Source organism: Dendrobium catenatum, unplaced genomic scaffold (assembly GCF_001605985.2).
Source record: "Dendrobium catenatum unplaced genomic scaffold, ASM160598v2 fragScaff_scaffold_706, whole genome shotgun sequence".
Lineage (NCBI taxonomy): Eukaryota > Viridiplantae > Streptophyta > Magnoliopsida > Asparagales > Orchidaceae > Dendrobium > Dendrobium catenatum.
In genome coordinates, this window is record NW_021319168.1 from 738437 (window position 1) to 751518 (window position 13082).

Here is a 13082-nt window from a genome sequence, read left to right on the forward strand (position 1 = left end):
TATATATATATATATATATATATATTGTTTTTTCATATTAAATATTATCATTTAATTGGATAGATAGAAAATTTATGAACAATAAATTCATTAAAATATCTATTGATTCATTGCAAATTTCAAATTTTTATTTATATTCTTATGAAAATTTAGATTTTTATAAATATTTTTACTTTAATTTTTTTAATTTAAAATGTTATTACATGTGAATTTTTTGACATTATTGATATGACAAAAATATCATCCCAACTAAATTATTATACTAACAAATAAAATTTAATAAAAAGTAGCTTTATTTGAAAATTAAATTAACTATATTTTATATCAAATGATCTAATGCACTTACTCCAATTTACATTTCATTTGGGATAATTTTCTTACTAATTTTTTAAATTATTTTCAAATTATTATACTAACAAATAAAATTTAATAAAAAGTAGCTATATTTGAAAATTAAATTAACTATATTTTATATCAAATGATCTAATGCACTTACTCCAATTTACATTTCATTTGGGATAATTTTCTTACTAATTTTTTAAATTATTTTCTAGCCAAAATAAAAATTTAAATTAAGAATTTTTATACTATAAAGCTTATTTAAAAAACAATAATAAAATTATTCCAAACAAAATCTTACAAATGACAAAGAAGTCATTTGGGATATTTTACTGGTTTCAAAAAAAAAAAAAAAATTATACAAATTTCTTATAAGCAAAAAAATAAAATAAAATAAAATAAAGAATGGCTTTGCAAAATATTTTATATAATGACCAAAAGAAACCCCTAAAATTAGATTATATCTTAAGCTCATCTCCAATAAACTAGTGTTAATTCTAGCATCCAAGATATAGCTACATCATTACCCTTAGATTATTATTTAGAGCATCATCAAAAGAGAATGATTCAATGATTAAATTCAATTACTGTGGGGTTTCTCAATATCTAGAAATCATTACCTAGAGTAGGGGTGCAATCGAGTTGAATTAAGTCGAGCTTAAGTCACGTCTAACTCGAGGTCGACTCGCAAGCCAAATTCCGAGCTTGAACTCAAGTCCAGCTCAAAAGATGAGCTCGAACTCAACTCGTGACACTAAAAATGAGCTCGTCGAGAGGCTCAATTCCGTGTCCAAGCCCGCTCGTTCCGCGTCCGTGCCTGCTTCTTTGTGTCGGCTCTAGATTTCGCATTCGAGCACACATTCCGTGTCAAAGTTCGCCTCCGCCCTGCGATCCCACATCTCCAAGTCCGAGCCTGCCCGCATCTACGTCCAAGTTCGAGTCCGCACTTCGAGTCGCTTGTCGAGTAATTGAATCGAGCTTCCATAGGATCAAAAAATTTGGAGGGAGCTGAATAATTATTTTATCAAAATCATAAGACATAAATATTAAAATTAGAAGATAAATATTTTGTAAATAAAATAACATTCAAAACTCATACAAAAAAAAAATGGATTTTTTTAACTAATAAAAACCATAAACTTTTGTTTAAGCTGATGGAAGAATCTCAAGAGCAACTTCCTTCAGGGAAGGCATTTCTTCCTGCTGATGCAAGCATATAAATGTGTCGCCCAGTTTTCTCAGTACCTGCCATGCACCCGGATAAGACCTGAAAATGATATAGTTCAAAATAGTTTAATGCTACTGCATACTTATTTCATCCAAATTTGGGTAATCAAAGGCTTCGTTTGGGAAAGCTTCATAAAGCAGCTTTCTAAAAAACTGTTTTAAGAAGCAATAACAAAGCCGTCTTAAATGAAACCTAAGGCTTCGTTTGGGATGGCTTTCTTTCTGCTTCTTAAAACAGCTTTCTAGTTGAAAAATTTTTCCAAACGAAACCTAAGTCTTTGTTTGGGACAGCTTTCTTATGCTTCTTAAAGCAGTTTTTTAGTAAAAAATTAGTTAAAAAAAAAAACTTTAAGCAGCAGTAAGAAAGCCATCCCAAACAAGCCTTAAATCGCAAGTTGGCAACAGCAAACATATTCAAATACTTGTAACGACAATCATTACTAAAGAACCAAGATTTTTTTTTTTTGTAAAATTAGAAGTAGAGTGAAGTGACTAAAGATCTATAATTTAGCTCTTTTTGTTTGTTTGTAACAAGAAAAAATGAGAGAGAATTGCAGAACCTGAACAGAGTTCCTCCATTCCGCCCTTTGAAATTGTGGATGTAATAAACTGTCTCTAGCTTGGGAAGGAAGGTCTTGGTGAGTGAAGCCAGTTTGGGATAGAAGAATGAAGGATAATCTTAGCAAATCAAGGAAGAATCTGGAACAAAATTATGGAAAAAAAAACAGGTAACAAATATCAAAAGCTCTTTGGCAGTGCCAAAACAACTCTCTGTAAAACAGTTCTGAATAATAGAAAATGTATTACTTCCATCAATACTTTCATAAACAAGAAATACAAAGCAAAATATGGCCAATAGCAATTTTCTTTAGAACCAAGGGTACTTTTAGAGGATTACTCTTGCTTGGGTCTTTCAAGGGTTCCATAATTCAGATTTAGACTTCATTTGGGACGGCTTTTTTATAGCTTCTTAAAGTGATTTTTCAGTACAAAAATTTTAATTTTTGTATTAAAAAGTTGTTTTAAGAAACAGTGCGAAAGCCGTCCCAAACGAAGCCTTAGAAGCTTTGAAAAAACCTATAGTACTTATTGAGAGTAGGTTTATCTCACACACAAGCTACACAAGCTACAAGTGACATCATGATGGGAAACACTTGAAGATCTCAAGTGAAACCTGACGATCTTGACAAAACCAGCGAGGATACTCAACAAGTAGAGAAAAAATCAGAGAAAAACAACCCACTTTATTGAGAAAAATCAACTAACGGAAGAAAAAAAACAATATACAAGTGATCCTCAATTCGATTGGAGGATCGATCTCTCCCGATTCTCTAGACGCCGCTAGAGCCCAAAGGAAACTTAAACCTAAGAGATATCCTATGACCTCCAATCTACATGCCATTCGAAAAAATCTTGCTTTCTTCAATCTCAAGAGGCACTATTCCCTTACGACTTATTGATGACCGCTTACAATGCATAAATCTCAAGAGATATTGTTAATACATGGCCACCAAATGAAGATTTTCAAATGGATGATTATTTCAGAAAAGACGTTGAAAGTTCCTTTTTCCTGGTTCGCTCTCTTTACCCTATCTTCCCATTCATTCCTTCAACAAATCTAGCATCTTCAGCATCACCACTATTATTGGCACACCATGCAAGCTTAATAAGGCCACTAACCAATCTTTGATCCCTAATGAAGCCTGACTCTACATTGAAATAGACCTCCTTAGTTCCATATCACACTGAGTATGGACTAGATGCATAAAACGACTAACATAAGGTTTTTGACAGTAGAGAGCCTTACAATGATCTTTCCAATCCAAGGTTACAAGAAAACTCAATGTTCATTAATCAAAAATGAATAAGTAAATTTCTAAGATACGGTTTCGCTAAATGCCAATGTGAATGCATCTAAGAAAAAAGGTGGAAAGAGTACAGAATGGGGGAGGATACATCCACTTCTTATTCTGTCAAGCTCGCCATTAAAAATTATTAGCTTTCTTGTGGTGTTCATGACTGCTTCTTCATATAGCTCTTCAACGACAAGCATTTCTGCAAGGGATATGAAGTTCAATTCAGGTAAATGCGAAGAGGTAAGCATGTACGTGGAGCAAGTTTAAGAAGGTACCATTAACGTTGAAGTATGGGTAAGCAACCAAGAACAATTCATCCTCTGGCTTGACACGATCAGACATTTTAACTCTTGACACAAAACCAAAATCTTGAAATAATGATGGTTTGGTCAAGTAGTCCAGCTTAAATGAAGTTGCTTCAAAGAATGTTCTTCTTGCAAAATCTACTTCATTTGCCTCTGGGAAAAACTGTATATTTCCAAATAATAGCATCAAAAATTGATCCAAGGCACCTGACCACTACTACAACAACATCAAGCCTTTGTCCCACTACTAGGGGTCGGCTACATGAATCCTTTTTCGCCATTGTGTCCTGTTAGAAGTCAAATTTTCATTTAAATCTAATAAAGAAAGATCATTTCTAATATTTTCTAACCAAATCTTTTTAGGTCTACATCTATCTTTCGTAACATAAGTCAAATCTAATATCTCAACTTTTCTAACCGGGTCATCGGAAGGCCTTCGTTTAATGTGACCAAATCATCTAAGGCGACTCTCTCTAATTTTATGTTTCACTGGAGCTACTCCAACCTTTTCACGTATATGCTCATTTCATATCCTATCTCTAAAGGTAAAGCCACTCATCCACCTAAACATCCTCATCTCTGCAACACTTAACTAAGGCATCTTACCACTGCAACTATAAATTAAATCAGAAAAATTAAAGATGCCTTTCTTGATGTCATAAGGCATTGCTTTAAATGCCATTTTCCATGAACACAGCCTAGAAATTTTCATTACAAACGTAGCAGAGAATATGCTTGCAAAAGAAAATAACAGAAAAGCTTTGGTTTCTCAATGTCCCTAAAACAAATTTTACTTAAATACACATCGCCAAAATTATAAATAGCATTACTAGCATACTTTGAAGTCAATATTAAATGTAGAACCATTTCTTGATAAATATTCTGATTTAATGTTGAATCTATTTATAATCCAATATTAAGATTGAACATTTTACTTTTCTATGTATATGTTACACTCATATGAAGGTGAGGAGCTAAAAATTTATGGCCATCCAGTACTATATCAATTGTGGTTGACTAATTCAAGGCGTATAGGAAAATGCAAGCATGCTAGAGAATTTTGTTGGAACCAAATCTGGTTCCTCGTTAACAGCCTCATAATAACTCAAGATTCTGCCATGCTTGCAATGGGATCAAGACAGAAGTGGCCAAACAAGAGAAATAATCTGGGAATAACTTTCTATAGTGGAGAAACATTATAGAGAGGAAAAAAGGAGAGGAAGCAGAACTGGAGAGAGAGAGAGAGAGAACTGGAGAGAGAGAGAGAGAGAGAGAGAGAGAACTGGAGAGAGAGAGAGAGATTAGCTCTGACAGTATATTATAGTAGTAGTTGGAGCAGTATCTATTGAAAATAAAGTAATTTAAAATAAACTTAAATGATTTAGACATGCACATCAAAAGATAAAAAATGCCATATTAGACAAAATAGATAAAATCAATATCTTAAGATTAGGAAGGAGAAGGGGGAGACCTAAGGTTACATGAAGAGAAATTGTTCAAAATGATTTATAAAAGATAAATTTTACCACCACATAAAACACTCAGCCGGAATGAATAAAAAATGAGGATTCATAATACTGACATCAAATAGCTGGAATAATAATAATGATGATGATGAGGTACTGTTCATAATTTTGAATCAAAGGAGGAGCATGGATTGCAGAATAATTGGTGTAAGAAAAACTTAAACAATTCTAGTTCGTGTAGATTTTTCTGGAGCTACAAAGCGGTCAACAAATTCCCGAATCAGTTGCATACTCTCTGTCATTTCTATTCCTCCCTCTCCATCACCTGCATGCAGAATATAATTTAGCTAACATTTGGTATTTTGTTTCACATAATGAAGCATATAAAATCACTAATCACCTGGTACTGATCCAAGACCAGAAGTGGGAAACTCAATTTCCTGCAAAAGGCTATTATAGCATTAGCACTTGATATTAAAAATAATTATAAGTTGCAAAATGTTGACTTGCTAGCTTTACTGAATCTAACTCACCAGCAACTGCTTGTTGTCTTTCAAAGCAAACTCAGTTGCAACCTTTGCCTGTAATCAATAAAACCATACAAAATCAGCTAACCAGCTACCTGATATAAGTCTTGTTGCGGGCTACAGTATTCGCAGCTGTCAAGTACAAAAAACTTCACGTCTTAGCATTGTACGAGTATTCAGCACACAAACAGAGAAAAAATAAACACCAGAATTTTTACGTGGAAAATCCTGAAGGGAAAAACCACAAGGCACACTCAATTGAAATGATTCTAGTAGTGTCTAAATAGATTAAAAGTGACTAGTTCGTCCTTGAAATTGAGGACAATCGGATTATACAAGTCAACCGTCGGGTGGTAAAACTAGTGACAAATGGAAATCCAGTGATCTTTGATGGTCAGGCAAAAATCCTACATCAATTGGCGGCCAGGCGAAAGTCTGGCATCAATCCAACGACAGATAGAACTCTGACAATAGGAGGAAGAATGACGATGGATGGAAGTCCGACGAAAGTCTGGTGACGGGCGGAAGTCCGACGAAAGACAGAAGTCCAACGGAAGTCTGCCAATGGGCGGTGGTCCGGAGGAAGTCCGACAACGGGCAGAAATCTGACAATGGGTAAAAGTTCGACGTCAGGCAAAAGTTCAACGGGAATTCCGACGACAGGCGGTGGTCCGGCTGAAGTCTGAAGACGAACATAAATCCGACAATGGGAGGAAGTCCATCGATGGACGGAAGTCTAGCGACAGATGTTGGTCCGGCGGAAGTCCGACTGGTGAGCGAAATTTTAGCATCAGGCAAAAGTTCGACGAAAGTCCGGCGACGGGCGGTGGTCCGATGGAAGTCTAAATATGGGACGAAATCCAACTATGGGCGGACGTCCGACGATAGATGGAAGTCCGGCGACGGGCAATGGTTTGGCGGCGGCCGGTGGTCTAATTTTAGCAAGTTGGAAACTTCCAAAATTTAATCTGAGACCATCCAAATTCTGATTTCAACAAACTAATAGTCAAACTGAACATTTCGAAAAGACGAACCCAACAACACCAAATTCGACTCAATCCCAGCCCAAATGAGTGCAAATCGAAGACTTGAAACACATTTGAAAATTTTAAACTATAAATTAGACCTGTCAATATTTGACCCGACCCGAAAACCCGATCCGAACCCGACCAGAAATTTTCGGGTTTGGGTTGACCCGAACCCGAAGCGGGTCGGGTTCGGGTCCGGGAAACCGATAAAACCACACAAAATCAGCTAACCAGCTTCCTGATATAAGTCTTGTTGCGGGCTAGAGTATTCACATCAGTCAAGTACAAATAACTTCACGTCTTAGCGTTGTACGAGTATTCAGCACACAAACATAGAAAAAAATAAACACCAGAATTTTTACGTGGAAAATCCTGAAGGGAAAAACCACAGGGCCACACTTGGTTGAAATGATTCCAGTAGTGTTTGAATAGATTACAAGTGACTAGTTCGTCCTTGAAATTGAGGACAATCGGATTATACAAGTCAACTGTCGGGTGGTAAAACTAGTGACAAACGGAAATCCAGTGATCTTTGATGGTCGGGCAGAAATCCTACGTCAATTGGCGGCTAGGCGAAAGTCTGGCATCAATCCAACGACAGATAGAACTCCGACGACAGGAGGAAGTATGACGATGGGCGGAAGTCCGACGAAAGTCAGGTGACGGGCGTAAGTCCGACATCAGGCAGAAGTCCAACGGTACTGCCGATGGGCGGTTGTCCGGAGGAAGTCCGATGACGGGCAGAAATCTAACGATGGGTAAAAGTCCGACGTCAGGCAAAAGTTCAAAGGGAATTCCGACGACAGGCGGTGGTCCGGCTAAAGTCTGACGACGGACATAAATCAGATGATGGGAGGAAGTCCATCGATGGACGGAAGTCTAGCGACGGATGTTGGTCCGGCGGAAGTCCGACTGGTGAGCGAAAGTTTAGTGTCAGGCAAAAGTTCGACGGAAGTCCGGCGACGGGCGGAGGTCCGATGGAAGTCTGAAGACGAGCACAAATCCAACGATGGGCGGACGTCCAACGATAGATGGAAGTCCGGCGACGGGCGGTGGTTTGGCGGCGGCCGGTGGTCTAATTTTAGCAAGTTGGAAACTTCCAAAATTAAATCTGAGACCATCCAAATTCTGATTTCAGCAAACTTATAGTCAAACTGAACATTTCAAAAAGACGAACCCAACAACACCAAATTCGACTCAATCCCAACCCAAATGAATGCAAATCAAAGACTTGAAATACATTTGAAAAGTTCAAACTATAAATTGGATGACCAAATGGTTTCCTAACGTGACATGCATATAGTCAAATCGAGCGGCTCAACGAGATGAATCCAACGAGCCCAAGATCATTGAATTCTAACATCATTAAGACACTCACATCCTTAATAAATAGTTCATGATCAAGGGAATTAATATCAGTCATTCACCCGAAACACTCTCAACATACCCTTGATCTTCTCATTATTTACTAATCATGACACTCCTCGAAAACTATAAATAGAACCCCCATTCTTCACAAATGAGGAAGGAAAAAAAGAAGGGAGAATGAGATTAAGAAGGAAGAGAAATCTAAGATCTCTCTCGCCACCAAGCTCCTCCTCGACCACTGCCGGAACTTCCGCCGGATAACCGACCGCCGCTGGACCATCGCCCATCGCCGAAGTTCAGCCCATCGTTGGATTTCTGCCCATCACCTGACTTCCACCCACCAGTCGAACCAACACTCGTCGCCGGACTTCCATCCCTCGCTGGACTTTCGTCCATTGCCGGCTTTCTGTTCATCATCGGGCTTTTGCTAGTCGCCAGACTTCCGTCAGACTTCTGCCCGATGCCGGACTTCCATCCATCGTCATATTTTTGCCCGCCGTCGGACTTCCTCCAGACCACCGCTCATCGTCAGACTTATGCCTGTCACCATACTTCCTGCCATCGTCGGACTTCTGTCCGTTGTCATACTGATACCAGACTTTCGCCCGGCCGCCAATTGACTTAGGATTTCCGCCCAACCATGGAACATCACCGGATTTTTGTTTGTCACTATTTTTCAACCCGACGATTGACTTGTATAATCTGATTGTCTTCAATTTTAAGGATGAATCAGTCACTTGTAATCTATTCAGACACTAGTTGAATCATTTCAATTGAACGTAGCCCCGTAGTTTTTTCCTTCAAGTTTTTCCACATAAAAAATCTGTTGTTTATTTTTTCTCTATTTGTGTGCTAGATACTCATGCAATGCTAAGGCATGAAGTTTGTAATATTTTACCACCACCGCAACAAATCTAATGAAAACCACGCGCAGGGGACGGGATTCTAGGGAGAAAGATTAGGGTTTCATATTTAATAGTATATATTAATTAAAATAATAATAAATTAGAATAATTAAATGTAAATTAATCTTAATAATTAATGGGAATAAACTAAAATCACATTAATTTGATTAAAATAGTATTATTTGTGATTTAATTTGATTGAATATAAATTATTATATTAAATTATTTTTATAAATTATTAATTAATCATAAATAAGGATATTAATCTCAGCTAATTATAATTTAATTAACAAAAGTATAATTGATAAAACAGTATATTAATTGAAATTATAAATTACCAATCAAATTCTTATAAAATTATACATTAGTAGTGTTCCACGAATGCAAGGGCCATCGCGTCTGGATTCATCGCCGCCGGCGATTATCAAGGAGCACAACTGAAACCCTAGATCATCTTATTCTTTCTGCCTTCCTAACTTCTATCTCTAACCACCTCAGGCCTTGTTTGGTTTGTCGATGTTCTTGAAAAAGTTTGTTTTAAAGTGGTTGTGGAGAAAATTGAGTTTCGGAAATAACGTTCTATATAATGGAGTTATTACAAAATATTGTTTGTTTAAATAACTTTTTATGTACTTATTCAAACTTTAAAATAAATAATTAGTGTTTGATACAATTAACAATTTTAATTTTTTCATCATAAATGATGAAATTATCCATATATTAAACTCAAATTTACTTAATATTTTTTACAAGTATAATATGGCTCACCTACTCATTTTTAAATATTCATATCTTTGTAGCCTAGTAATGAATAAATAAAACTGCATTACTTGCATCACATTTGCTGAATTAATGTTCTGGTGGACTAGTACTGTCCTGGAAATAATGTCCCACTTGTTCATCATTCTCACTGCTGGGAAACTTCAGGGAAAGATTCTGAAATATTTTTTTTAATATAAGTTCAATAATGATAAACCATAAGACCAGCGACGGCCTTGATGGTTCATCTCCGTCCGATTTTCTTTCGTTCTTAACCGCTGCTCCTCCAGCTCCATTCCCTATGCCGCCTCTCCTTCCTCTCCTCGTATGCAACCAGCGCCCAAGCGAGCTCTGCCGGGCCACGCACCACGGCCGACCCCAAATCCCGCCTTTGCTTCGCTGCCTAAGGCGGGCGACGGGCTACCTTTCGATTTTTCCATATATAGTTAAATTTTATTGTATAAATAATAATAAAATGTGCCTATACTAAAATGGAAAAGCAAGATCGGTGCTTGTGGAGTGAGGTAAGGTTGTATTTGCTGTAACATAAGAGGGTGTACCTATGGATGACAAATGTTACCGTAAACGGATGAATGCGAATGGGATTGGAGTTGTATTTGCAGGACAAATCGGGTAAAAAAAAACCATAATTTAGCAAAGCAGAAAGGAGGAGGCGCTGTAGAGGAATCTCCAACAAATTTCTGAGGTGATTTTTGACCACTTGAACGGGATTCGATTCCTTGTTGAAGCCTTGTTGCGGTGAATGGGATGCTCGAAGAAGAGGATATGTGAGTTCGTCTATGTCGTGGGAGGGTAAAATAGCGAAAATGAGGGTAGTTTGCGGAATGTCTCTGAAAATGACGCTCACTTTTCTCTTTCACGTTTTTAGGCAAAACACCGATATTAAGAACGTAATAAGAAAAAACGGTTTTATCATGCCTCGTTTGTTTGCCCGTTTTTTGTGCTTATTCCTTCTGTCAACGTCAAAGCAGAAATTTTATTTTTATTTGATAAAACCGCTTTTTCTTATTACGTTCATAATATTGGTGTTTTGCCTAAAAACGTGAAAGCGAAAAGTGAGCGCCATTTTCAGAGACGTTCCACGAACAGCCCTCGTTTTCGCTATTTACCCTCCCACGACACATACGAACTCATGTATCCTGTTCTTCGAGCATCCCATTCACCGCGATAAGGCTTCAACGAGGAATCGAATACCGTTCAAGTGGCCAAAAATCACCTCAGAAATTTGTTGGAGATTCCTCTACAACGCCTCCTTGCTTTGCTCGTTTCTGATTTTTTTTACCAAATTTGTCCTGCAAATACAACTCCAATCCCATTTGCATCCATCCGTTTACAGCAACATTCGTCATCCATAGGTACGCCCTCTCCTATTACAGCAAATACAACCTTACCTCACTCCACAAGCACCGATCTTGCTTTTGCATTTTTATATAGGCAGATTTTATTATTATTTATACAATAAACTTTAAATATATATGGAAAAACTCAAAAACCAAAAGGTAGCCTGCCGCCGCCTTAGGCAGGGAAGTAGAGGCGGGGTATGGGGTCGGCCGTGGTGCGTGGCGCAGCGAAGCTCGCTCGGGCGCTGGTTGCGTGGAAGGAGAGGAAGGAGAGGCGGCACAGGGAATAGAGCTGGAGGAGCAGCGACTGAGAACGGAAGAAAATCGGACGGAGATGAACCATCAAGGCCGTCGCTGGCCTTATGGTTTATCATTATTGAACATATATTAAAAAAATATTTCAGAATCTTTCCCTGAAGTTTCCTAGCAGTGAGAATGATGAACAAATGGTATATTATTTCTAGGACAATACTGGTCCTCCAAAACATGAATTTAACAAATATGATGCCAGTAATGCAATTTTATTTATTCATTACTAGACTGCAAAAGATATGAATATTTAAAAATGAGTAGGTGACCATATTATACTTGTAAAAAATATTAAGTAAATTTGAGTTTAATATATGGGTAGTTTCATCATTTATAATGAAAAAGCTAAAATTGTTAATTGTATCAAACACTAATTATCTATTTTAAAGTTTGAATAAACACATAAAAAGTTATTTAACCAAATAATATTTTTAATAACTTCATTATATAGAACGTTATTTCCGACAAAAATAAAATTTTTGCTTTGACGTTGGCAGACAGAATAAGCACAAAAAACGGGCAAACAAACGAGGCCTCAATCTCTCCCTCCCGCGTTCGCCTAATTCCCGGATTTAGTAAATGCGATATTTAAGGAAAACAAAGAGGAAACATGATTTAAGATTCTACAGGATTAAAAGTTGTCATTTTGGCTGTTTGCCATGCTTTAGGTTAAATCCTGCTCAAATCCTGTTACAAACAGCCCCTATAAGATATACTCTATTCAACCCCTGCAATGCACAGATTTTTCATGCCAATCTCCTAATTAGCTGCACTGTAACTTTTGCTTCAAGTTAGGCTTGAATGTACGAGGAAAACAAAAACTTTCATAATTCATAGTCCCCAACATTCGAAAGAGTAGACTTCAGTTATAAATGATTTAAGGAATAAGATATAACTGGGACAAAAAAGATAAAACTATCCGCACGCAACAAAAAATAAGCTTTGAGTCCTCCGCATCTAACAAATGGAAATTTCAAACTAATCGCATAAAAGTACTAGGATATGCATCTTTAACGGTCATTGAAGAACACCTGCTCGATAAGCTCGGAGTAGTCTCGGGGAAATCTCAGATCCATCTCTGGCAAATTCTTCCCATCTCTAGAGGCTAAACCAGCGAAGGACGGAGCGCTTCTTCCCCCATTTCTCATTGCAAACGCAGTGTGCGAGACCTTTCGATTTCTGACCTTTTTATACGAGGACAATTTGCGATATTTCAACTAGTATCAAAAGGTTCAAAGAACATCGGAAAAAGAACAAACCCTAATCTTACACCGCTGAGGAGAACTGAAGCAGAGGAGAGTGGGTGCCAAGAGAGAGAACTTGCGTCCGCCATTGCTATCGGCATTTTGTGAGGAACGAACAGTGGAGTGGAACAGATAACCCAACCAAAATCCTCGCCTATATTTAAAATAATATATATTTTTTCATGCAAGTATTTAAATGTAACTTTGATATTAAAATAATATATAAATTAATATAAAATTTTATATATTAGACATAAAAATATATAAAAAATTTAATAATATGTATATAAATATTTTTTTAATAAATGTGAGGCAAATTTAATTTTAATTAATAAAAATTAATAAATTAATGCATCCTAACTTTTACATAAAATCTGTAGAAAATAAA

At 36.9% G+C, this 13082-nt stretch overlaps 1 protein-coding gene across 5 annotated transcripts; it reads right to left on the minus strand.

Annotated features, from left to right (window-relative positions):
- Positions 1 to 851: 851 nt before the first annotated feature.
- Positions 852 to 12841, minus strand: LOC110109707 (protein LOW PSII ACCUMULATION 3, chloroplastic). 5 transcript variants are annotated; one of them, XM_020840905.2, is made up of 9 exons: positions 12721 to 12841; positions 12482 to 12634; positions 5727 to 5774; positions 5594 to 5633; positions 5418 to 5518; positions 3698 to 3890; positions 3523 to 3621; positions 2127 to 2244; positions 852 to 1606 (listed from the first exon to the last, which is right to left on the minus strand). In XM_020840905.2, exons 1-9 carry the CDS (start codon positions 12793 to 12795, stop codon positions 1486 to 1488), a joined length of 948 nt encoding a protein of 315 aa, XP_020696564.2. In that variant the 5' UTR covers positions 12796 to 12841; the 3' UTR covers positions 852 to 1485. The 5 variants fall into 5 exon arrangements, with proteins under 5 accessions (XP_020696564.2, XP_020696565.2, XP_020696566.2 ...); XM_020840906.2 differs by having other exon boundaries at positions 12710 to 12838; XM_020840907.2 differs by having other exon boundaries at positions 12482 to 12629; positions 12721 to 12831.
- Between the last annotated feature and the right edge of the window lie 241 nt (positions 12842 to 13082).

Coding starts and splice junctions, on each gene's coding strand:
- LOC110109707 (XM_020840904.2), bottom strand. CDS start 12,795: ATGCCGATAGCAATGGCGGACGCAAGTTCTCTCTCTTGGCACCCACTC. Junction 5,775..12,481: donor ACTCCGAGCTTATCGAGCAG/GTGTTCTTCAAT, acceptor TATTGATTACAG/GCAAAGGTTGCAACTGAGTT. Junction 2,245..3,522: donor TGACAGAATAAGAAGTGGAT/GTATCCTCCCCC, acceptor TGATTTGCTAAG/ATTATCCTTCATTCTTCTAT.